Raw genomic sequence first — 11,066 nt, forward strand, 5'->3', positions numbered from 1 at the left:
GCCACTTCCTCTCTAACGGGTGAGAAGGGTCTGGGCAGAAATTGGGCAATATCAATTTCTGCGAGCGATGGATACAAGAGCACACCTTGGGGATGAAGGAAGGGTCCAACCTTAGCACCACCCTGTCCTAGTGGAACACGCAGAGATCTGTCCTGGCAAACAGTGCCTGTAGTTAGTCTACTCCAGCTCAGAATTCTTCAGAACAGAGTACGGTATAGTAGGGCTTGTAGCTGTTCTTTCTCTACTGTTTGGTTTCTGAGTGAAGGGATTTGTAGGCTTGCTTGTCTTCTGATTTGGAGCTGATCTTTGTGTCCTTCTGAATAACTTGCTTCTGTTTCACAAATCCCCAGATGAGTCAGCCAATAGAAGAGCCTTGTACCTTTAGGTTGTAGAGAACTTCCTATTCAAACATGATTTAGGGGAATGTGTGTCTATTTTAAGGTGCTACATGCAGGTGATACATTCATGCATCATACTGGATGCTTCCATTCATTTTTGGGAAGTCAATTCCACAATTGCTGCACAGCCACACAATACTCTCTTCACACTCTCTTTCTCTTCCCTCCGACTGTTCTGTTTCTTAAGTTGCTTGCTTGACTTTTGTTCAGTGTATAGTATAAATTCAGTGCTCTGGTTTGGAAAATTTAGATTTCTGCTTTATGTGCTAACCCAGTCATTGTAGCTTATTTGACAACTACAATTTAGCATGGTATTTCAACTACCTACTATTTATGTATATCAGTGATGGCGAACCTATGGCACGCGTGCCACAGTTGACACGTGGAGCCATTTGTCAGGGCACGCGAGGTGCTGCCCTGTCAACTGGCCAGCGTGCATGTGCGCTCGCCAGCTGAGTTCACCATTTTAAAAAGCCATTTTTTCGCCCTCCCCAGGCAACAGATGCTTTATAGGAGCCTGGGAGGGTGAAAAGAGCCTCCCCCGCCCCCCCAGAGGCCCTCCGGAGGCTTCAGGGTCCTCCGGACAGTCCCTGAAGCCTTCGGAATGCTTAAAACGACGCTCCGAGCAAACTGGAAGTCACTTCCAGTTTGCTCGGAGGGTCATTTTAAATGCTCCGAAGGTGTCAGGGAAGCCTCCGGACGGTCCCTGAAGGCTCTGGAGGGCCTCCGGGGGGGCGGGGAGGCTCTTTTCGCCCTCCGCAGGCTCTTATAAAGCCTCTGGAGCCTGGGGATGGTGAAAAAACATGTAAAAATGGGGGGTCGCGTCCGTTGTGCGCGCATGCGCACTGAGGGCGTCGCGCATTGCATTGTGGGTGCGGCACACCCACACACGAACCCCCCTGCACTCCCCCCACTTGTGGCATGTGAGCCAAAAAAGGTTCGCCATCGCTGATCGATTTATTATTCTTATAGCTCTTTTTAATTAAGTTTACTTCACTTAGTGTTCTCTTTAATGATTAATCGGGATGACGTAAAAGCCAAAATTAAGCAGTCCAAAATGACCCCTCGGGTGTTTCATTCTGGCTTTTACATCATCACAATTAAACATTACCCAGAGCGGCATTTCATTTAAAATGAAATTGTTGTCAGAAATAGGACAATGTGTTAGAGACGTGTGTGAGGAATCATGAAATATGGCAAAGCACTTGATTGTATATTTTTATTAACTCTCACCCAGAAGACATATTGCAATAAGTAATCGGAAGAGAGGCAGGCAGGGAGGGAGGCAGGCAGATAGATCCATAGGGTTATCAAAAATCAGGCCCCGTCAATAATGTATTACGGTATATACATTTTATGAACTATCCAATGGGTTGCCAATTTCTTCTAAACACTTCCTTACTTGTTTGATGCACGACGTTTGAATATTCCTAAGTCTAGGAACATTTTCCCTGAAAAAAAAACTTGGCTAGAAGATAATTAGAGTAGTAGTACTTTGCAGTAGCAAAGCAGAGAGAAGCGTGATCAGAGAGCTAAAACAATGAAATGTAAAGGCATGGAACATTATAAAGAGTAAAATGGTAGGCTTAGTCAAAGAGGCAGTTTAGAGAAAACAGTTGCTGGTCCATATTATTATTTTCCTTTTTCATTATGTATTTTTAAAAGAATAATAATATCAATAAAAACAGCAAAATACCAGTAGGACAGACAGCAAATACTGGTTTGTGTTACATTTAAGATCATTTAATTTGGTCCTGCATGTCTGACATGGCAATGTCTTGGAACTAAACACGGTTGCTACTCTTGTAGATCATATTAAGATTGCCAATTAGGCTGGGGAGTTGAAAAAAAATAGCCCAAAGAAGGCAATAGGAACCCTATTCATGTTGCTACAGAGAAACCTACATAGTGCTGTCAATGAAATGACCAGGAGGACATCTTGGTTGGAAGAGATTTTACTGATACTTTGGAACTGTGCTTTGGACCTGACATTACGGTCACAATGTTTCTTGTGTGTTTTTGACCTAATCACTTATTATCCACCATTCTAGCTCACCTTACATTGCTGTTGTACAAATCAAATTGCGGAGCTCCTTAGAGCGAAGGTTAGTTACTAGAACTCACTGTATTGCTAGACCACCAGAATAGAGTGGAATCCACTGCCTTAATAATATATTTTTTAAAAAATCCTTTCCTGATTCTCATACTTTTCTTTCTCTGCTGATTGGTTGCTGTTGTTGTCTATTTTCTTTTCAGTTCCTGATCTGTGATTTCATGCGAGTTGAAAAACCGTCTCTATCTCCCTCACTCCAGTTTTGTGAAATATGAATTCCCATTTTAGGCTTAGTCATTCTAAAAATGTAGTACTAAGGGAGCATATATCAATCATTAAAAGAGAGTGAACATGCCTAGGGGTAACAGGTCTCTGCATGCATTTTGAAGATGTACTTATATCTTCACACCGGTTGATATAAATACTTTGTCAGGATATCGTTTCAGCTTTCCAGTCTAGGCTACCGCCATGGCATTTTAACCTAATGATTTGTCCTCCAATCACTGGCTGCTCCACCCTGGATTTGATTTCAAGTCTAAGTAAAATGAGTCAGATATTACTGCTTGCTGGTATCATACCAAAAATGTATGGCATGGCCTTATTTTGAGTAGAGTGGATCAGAAAAATGTTTGAACTTAACTGAAATCTAGATAAACAAAGGGTATGCTTATTGGAGCAGAACATAAAAGCATAATTATTTGTTTTGCAATGAATAACATCTATATGGCTACTTAAAGGATCCGGGGTAAAAATCTATCCACCATACATTTTTCTTTCCGTTTTGGCACTGCTGATTTTACTTGATGGGTCATTGCAAATGCCAAAGTCAGAATTGACAATACTTCCCACAATGGTCCGATCAGCATCACAGATTAATCCCCCCTCACAAGGGCACTTGTAGTAAACTCCATGTGGATTCTGCAGGAAACAGAAAAATACAGATCATTATGCCCAGGCTTATGGGACGCATTCAGGCAATGAATATAAGTTTTTCCATCATTCATAACAACCTCTTCCTTGTCTTGGACCCTTTTCCCAAGATGCAGAAAACAGAGATATTAGCCTGGGATATAGACCAACATTAAGCTATGATTCCCCTGATATATGTTTCTCCATATAAATGTTCCTCTCTTTTAAACTATTCATTTTCCTACAGTAATGGTGCCAATGGCTTAATATATCATTTTATTTCTTAGTGTTTGTTTTGCACAAGGCATGGTCACTTCAAATTTGTCTTCTGTGCTACTAGCTGAACTTAATTGCCATCATCTTGAACAGAATATGTCTCTCTCATTCGCTCACCATGGGCATACACACACACACATACACACAGAGAGACACACAGACACACACGTTTGTGTGTTTTCGTATATATAAATGACACTCACTTTTAGGGAGCATTCTTGGTATTTAGCTGCCTTGTTTGCACAGCGAGGAAAACTTAATACTGTGGTTTGGCGACAACAGCGGCTTTTGCACTGCAGGTTATTAAGACACAGCTTTCCATTTTCCTAGAGAAAAAGAAATGTGAAACCAGGAGTTAAATATGTGAAACAAGGTTTAGGTTTAGGTTTAGGTTTATTTGGATTTATATGCCACCCTTCTCCAAAAGGACTCAGGGTGGCGTACAACATTAAAAACACACATCACAAAAGTTAAAAAAAAGATTAAACCTATTTCCAAAAAGACCAAACCGATTTTTTTTAAAAAAAGAAACAATACATTTAAAATAAATTAACATTAACATTAACAAGATAGCTAATTCAGCAATGTGTCCATTCTTTTCGTTTTTCTATGTTGGCCCTTTTGCTAAAGGCTTTGTCTCTTTAGATATAAACCCTACAGTATAGGGTTTCCTGCCTAGGCAGGGGGTTGGACTAGAAGACCTCCAAGGTCCCTTCCAACTCTACTATTGTATTGTATTATTGTATTGTATAGATTCATCACTACATTCTCCATAAAAATATGTTAGCTCATGGAGTAATAACCAGGTTATGTTGTCCAAATCATTTCACATTTGACATTGATCTGTGATTATGTTCTGATTTACATAGACCCTAGATTTTAAATAAAAGAATAGGACCAGAGCAAATTATTCCTAGCCTTATACTTGTACAAATCTAAAAGAAGAAAATTCTGGAAGGATTAAAATAAGGATATCTCACACTCTCACATTCACTTACCAAGTTAATAATCAATTTTTTTGGATGAATATAAGACTCTACCAACACAAGTATCAGCAGTGACAAAATCCAAAGTCTGTCCATTGATTCTGGGCTGCCAATGAGTTAATCGAAGTCTCTTGAGATGAGAGAGTCCAGATCTACCTGGAAGTTGCAGTTAATAAAACCCTTTGTCAAAGTCACATGAATCTTTCCTTCCAATGAATGTATCTCATGGAAACATGTGATAGTGGCAGCAAACTTGATTTGGAAAGAATCACGAGCTGAAATAGTAAAGAAACTAGCAAAATATAAGAGCTGTAGTCTACAAACCTTGGGATACAAAGTTAGGAACAGATCTTTTTTTTTATTTTAAAACCTGCAGAGATCAGGACCCTCAATATCAGCAAAGCAGTCATCACACTGAGAGGTTCATAAATTGTGGAAGTCCTTTTTGTGATCTGTTTATCTCAGAATATTATGGGAGCTACGTATGTCATAAGTAGTAGTAAATAAGTAGTATTTAGAGAGAAAGACCAAATACTCTGGTAAGGTCTATGCTGGTTTTAGTTTAACAATGCCCATGACATTTCTCTGCAAGGATTTGAGAGAATGTGGACATACTTATATGATTCTTGCATTTTCATTTAAATATTTTTCATGAAATCAATTAGAAATAATGAATATATAAGCCAGGTTATGTCGCATTTTCCATTTTTTGGCCAATTGTTCCAATACATTTGGTGAAGATTAAATCAGCCAAGCAAGTTCTGTACATTCCCTTTCAATGGGCTTCTAGCAATGATGGAGTGGAACACTTGACTTCTCAGAAATGACCAGATGCCCTGAAGCAACAAGAGGCCATCTTAGAAAATACCATCTTAGAATATCATATTTGCACAAATTAGATAGCCAAGGAACTGACTATGATTTACATGCCTACTGTTTGTTAAATAAGAAACTATTTGCAAGGTTGCATAATAGTCTAAGCAGTGACGTGCGGTGAGGTTTAAGGCTGGTGAGGCTGGTGATGTCATCAGCGTGAGCCATGGTCCCCTTCATGTTGACTCAGGAAGGAGGGGAATGGGACCACGTCAGCCTCCCTCCTGCACACGTCCCATTCCCCGCCTTCCTAAGTCAACATGAAGGGGACCGCGGAGCGCGCTCCACGATCCCCTTCATGTTGACTTAGGAAGGCGGGGAATGGGACGTGCGCAGGCGGGAGGCTGAGGCTAGAGGAGCCTCCTGCACATGTGGTCCCATTCCCCTCCTTCCTGACTCCTGAATCAACATGAAGGGGACCACAGAGCGCTCCCATTCCCGACCACGTGTGCAGAAGGCTCCTCAGCGCCTTTTCCCTTTTCCCTTTTTAAAATATTTTTTTCATGATGAGAGCAGTGAGGCTCTGCCTCCCCTGCCTCCCCTGGCCGCACGTCCCTGAGTTTAAGTCATAAAATTTATTGGACTGACTGTACTGTTTGGAAATGTTTATAATCCAAACTAGATAAATCACATAATAGCTTAGTGAGATTTATGAATCCAGCCTTAAAGCCAATATCTAGAACAATCAGCTCACCCTTGATGTTGTACAAATTAGCATCTTGCTATCTTTTGTAGGATGAGCACAACTTGCTTTTATGTTAACTCTATATTGAAAAGATTTATATGTCCTGTTTAGGAACAAATGATTTTCAAAGGTATAATTGCTAATACTTAATTTGAAATGGTGGATGCTGAATTGATCTCTATCTATCCTAGTCAAGAGAATTGGTGCCTGTCCTTTGATGTGTGCCCCCAATTAATGGAAAAGGGTGTTGGTACTTAACTGATACGCCTCTTCTCATAGTGGGGGAGAAGTATCCAGGATGGGTTGACCTTGTTGATTGGGCTGAGTCAGATAAGCTCTTTGGACCATAACCTGGTCACCAGGTACTACCCAGTTTTCAACGAAGAACTCTATCCAACTCGTTGTGCCATCCACTCCAGACATTTGTCTTACAACCTTTCTTTATTTATTCCTTTAACAGAACAGTTCAACAACTAAACTGTTGTGGCCAAGCAGAGGCCGGCTGAGCTGTTGGTGGACTCTGACAGCTCAGACCATTATGGGACTGCTCTGGAGGATGAGGAACACTCTGGAGGGTGTTTGGAGTCAGAGCAGGAATTAGAGAGCCTGTTGGCCACCAGGTGGCATCTGAGTCTGGGAGCATTGAGGAGGAACAGAGAGAGGTTGTCCCTGATGTGCGTATGCGTAGAATTGATAGAAGAAAGGAACAGCCGTGGAGAAGACATCATAGAAGGAAGTAAGGACAGCTGGTTAAGGGTGTGGCTCCTCCCAAAAAGCTTATAGGTGGAGTCACGGGAGGGGAATCTTTGTAGGAAACAATAGTCCATTATACCTGCTGTTGAGAAAGCATTCTGTAAGTTTAATCTTGGGTTCTTGAAGATAACTGTCTAGGCTCCTAGCCAAGGGGTGGCTTTATCTATGTAATTAGTCGTGGCAGATGCCAAGCCTGTTTATGCCTATTCATTGGAATCACGGGACAGAACAGTTTGTTTCCTGCCTTTAACAAAAGCTGTAACAATCATTACAATGGAGCAGTTACGTGCTGAGAACACGCAACTTTCGCAACAGGTGGCTATGTTGGTTGCCCAGGTGGCACAGCTCCAAGCTCATCCTGCTCCACTCCCACCTCGGAGGAAATGCCCGGTTGCAGTGCCTGATAAATTTGATGGCAACCAAGCCATGTTTCCAGCTTTCTCGGGACAATGTCAGCTATTTATCAGCTTGAGAGCCGAGGATTTTCCCATTGACCAAGATAATATTAGAACCACTACCGACCTCCGCTCCTTCCGACAGAAACTCAAGACCCACCTGTTCCAATTACCTGGCCTGGCCCATTTATACTTTCCATTTTTAACCTCCTGGCAAACATTTTGTTCTGGGGTAGCTTTTTTAGGGGTAGTTTTTAATGTATCTCCAATTTTTAATTTTAACTATTATCGTACAGTTTATATGTTACCTCCTCCATCTATATTTATTTATATTTATGTATTTATATTGTGTTTTAATATGACTGTACACCGCCCCGAGTCCCTTCTGGGAGAGAGCGCGGTTTATAAATTAAATAAAAGTTAAAGTTAAAGATAAGGTGGGGTTTATGATTAGCTTACTTTCCGGCTCCACAGCTCATTTGGCGATGCCACTGCCAGGCCAGCCCATTGCTGGATGATTTCAGGGGGTTCTGTGACATCCTCCGGTTAATGTATGAGGTCCCCATTAAGACAGAGACGGCTACCTGACGTCTGAAGACTCTGAAGCAGGGCCCAGGTTCCTTGCAGGACTACATCAGTGAATTTAGGCTACTAAGCCAGGATTCTGCTTGGAATGAGGCAGCCCTCATGGACACATTTAAGGATGGGTTGTCAGAAGACTTGCAGGATGAGCTGGTGCGTGTGGATAGGCCACCGAATTTCAACACGTTGGTCCACCTGTGTCTCCGGATTGATGCTCGGTTGCAAAGGTGGGGAATTTGCCGCACGTCCCAGGAGAATAGGGTGGTTTCGGCCATGCGTGAGACTCCAACTCCATGGGAGGAGCCCATGGAATTAGGTGCAGCCAAACTCCACTCGTTGATAACGGGAAAGGCAGACGGCGCTTAGGGGGTTGTGTTTTTATTGTGGGGAACCTGAGCCCATGGCAGCTTTTTGCCCCAAAAAGAGACGATGGGCGTCAGTTACAGGACCTACACGCCAGACCCAGAACAATTTGTCGGGAAAGGCCCCCCAAGCCCGATCTAAGGGAGACCTTGGGTCGGGCACGCATCAATTCAGAGCCATGTTCAGAGACAGTGACTTTCGGACCTCCCTGACATCTGATCCTGGCATCCCGAATAGTCCTGTCCAGTAGGCCGCAGGGGATTCCGGCGCATGCTCTCATTGATTCTGGGGCTACCACGAACTTCATGGATGAGGCGTTTGCCACCAAGTATGCAGTCCCTCTGTGTCCAGTAGATCCTCCTATGCTTGTAGAGACCATTGATGGCCGGGTGCTTCTGTCTGGTCTTATCAAGGCTTCCACGCAACCCTTGTGCCTGGTCATCAGGGCTCATGAGGAAGCCATCCAGTTCTACGTTACCTATGCCTGCATTTCCCTGTGGTCTTGGGCTTGGCTTGGCTTCGGGCACACGACCCACAGATCTACTGGTCCCAGAACCTTATCACCTTTCCAGCCTTGCAATGTGTGGACCACACCTGTCATGTCTGTGCAGGCCAGTTGCTGAGTCCACCCGGGGTGTCATTGCCTTCCGACATAGCAGATTTTGCAGACACGTTCAGCGAACAAGAAGCAGACCAATTGCCACCACACCGACCATATGATTGTCCCATCAATTTGATTCTGGAGGCGCCGCTCCCTGTGGTCGTTTGTATTCGATGTCAGACCTGGACTTGACTGCATTGCGGGACTTTTTGGACAAAAGCCTCGCTCGGGTTTTTATCCGACTAAGCCTGTGTCTGAATATTCATTGGAATCAGGGGACAGAACACAAACATATATTGTTCTTGCTACATAACAGAACAGTTCGACAACCAGGTATATCTCATTTTGCTTACATAACCATATCAGGGAGGCGCTGGATACTCCTCCCCCACTTTAAGAAGAGGCGTATCAGGTAAGTACCAATGCCCTTTCTCCATAGTGTGTGGAGGAGTATCAAAAGACTACACGTCCCTAGGGAGGGTTACGCATGTTAGGAGCACGCACAAACCTTATGCCTGGTGAGGCGTCACCTCCGCCCCATGCCCAGCCTGCAACACCCTATGCCCAAATGAAGCCTTTGCAGAGGCAAAGGAGTCCAGTTTGTAGTTTCTCACGAATGGTGAGGTGGAAGACCACGTAGCTGCCCTACAGATCTCAAACAATGAAGCCTGAGTGGCCCAGGCCGTTGAGATGGCCACGCTTCGTGTGGAATATGCTGTAATAGAGCTCGGTGTTTGCAGACCCCGTGCTTGGTAGGCAGTAGCAATACAGGTTCGTAACCACCTGCCTATGGTGGTAGATGTCACCTTGTTCCCCAGGAACCCTGGCCGGAAGGAGACAAACAGGGCCTCAGATCTCCTGTTCAGCCAGGTTCTTCTAAGGTAAATCCTCAGAGCTCTCCTTACGTCTAGGGTGTGCCACTTCCTCTCTAACGGGTGAGAAGGGTCTGGGCAGAAATTGGGCAATATCAATTTCTGCGAGCGATGGATATAAGAGCACACCTTGGGGATGAAGGAAGGGTCCAACCTTAGCACCACCCTGTCCTAATGGAACACGCAGAGATCTTTCCTGGCAAACAGTGCCTGTAGTTAGTCTACTCCAGCTCAGAATTCTTCAGATCAGAATACGGTATAGTAGGGCTTGTAGCTGTTCTTTCTCTACCGTTTGGTTTCTGAGTGAAGGGATTTGTAGGCTTGCTTGTCTTCTGATTTGGAGCTGATCTTTGTGTCCTTCTGAATAACTTGCTTCTGTTTCACAAATCCCCAGATGAGTCACCCAATAGAAGAGCCTTGTACCTTTAGGTTGTAGAGAACTTCCTATTCAAACATGATTTAGGGGAAAGTGTGTCTATTTTAAGCTGCTACATGCAGGTGATACATTCATGCATCATACTGGATGCTTCCATTAATTTTTGGGAAGTCAATTCCGCAATTGCTGCACAGCCACACAATACTCTCTTCACACTCTCTTTCTCTTCACTCCGACTGTTCTGTTTCTTAAGTTGCTTGCTTGACTTTTGCTCAGTGCATAGTATAAATTCAGTGCTCTGGTTTGGAAAATTTAGATCTCTGCTTTATGTGCTAACCCAGTCATTGTAGCTTATTTGACAACTATGATTTAGCATGGTATTTCAACCAAGCTACTGTTTATCTATATATTACTCTTATAGCTTTTTTTAATTGTTTACTTCACTTAGTGTTCTCTTTAATGATTAATCGGGATGACGTAAAAGCCAAAATTAAGCAGTCCAAAATGACCCCTCGGGTGTTTCATTCTGGCTTTTACATCAACACAATTAAACATTACCCAGAGCGGCATTTCATTTAAAACGAAATTGTTGCCAGAAATAGGACAATGTGTTAGAGACCTGTGTGAGGAATCATGAAATATGGCAAAGCACTCGATTGTATATTTTTATTAACTCTCACCCAGAAGTCATTTCCAAAACACAGAACCTCTCAGAATGGCAGCTTTCAAATGATTCAGACTATGACATATTGCAATAGGTAATCAGAAGAGAGGCAGGCAGGGAAGGAGGCAGGCAGATAGATGCATAGGGTTATCAAAGGTCAGGCCCCGTCAATAATGTATTACGGTATATACATTTTATGAACTATCCAATGGGTTGCCAATTTTTTCTAAACACTTCCTTACTTGTTTGATGCACGACTTGAATATTCCTAAGTCTAGGA

At 43.1% G+C, this 11,066-nt stretch overlaps 1 protein-coding gene across 1 annotated transcript; it reads right to left on the minus strand.

Moving 5' to 3' along the window:
• Positions 1 to 1,742: 1,742 nt before the first annotated feature.
• Positions 1,743 to 4,795, minus strand: LOC309390090 (colipase-like). The gene is made up of 3 exons (XM_081949169.1): positions 4,635 to 4,795; positions 3,840 to 3,962; positions 1,743 to 3,369 (listed from the first exon to the last, which is right to left on the minus strand). Exons 1-3 carry the CDS (start codon positions 4,716 to 4,718, stop codon positions 3,205 to 3,207), a joined length of 372 nt encoding a protein of 123 aa, XP_081805295.1. The 5' UTR covers positions 4,719 to 4,795; the 3' UTR covers positions 1,743 to 3,204.
• Positions 4,796 to 11,066: the final 6,271 nt, after the last annotated feature.

This window comes from Natrix helvetica (assembly GCF_964273705.1).
Source record: "Natrix helvetica genome assembly, chromosome: 3".
Classification (NCBI taxonomy): domain Eukaryota; kingdom Metazoa; phylum Chordata; class Lepidosauria; order Squamata; family Natricidae; genus Natrix; species Natrix helvetica.

What these genes read in the sequence shown, in the direction of transcription:
- LOC309390090 (XM_081949169.1), bottom strand. Translation starts at nt 4,718, where the DNA reads ATGGACAGACTTTGGATTTTGTCACTGCTGATACTTGTGTTGGTAGAG. An exon ending in AAAAATTGATTATTAACTTG is followed by an intron (nt 3,963 to 4,634) that starts GTAAGTGAATGT and finishes CTTTTTCTCTAG; the next exon opens with GAAAATGGAAAGCTGTGTCT. An exon ending in ACCAAGAATGCTCCCTAAAA is followed by an intron (nt 3,370 to 3,839) that starts GTGAGTGTCATT and finishes TGTTTCCTGCAG; the next exon opens with AATCCACATGGAGTTTACTA.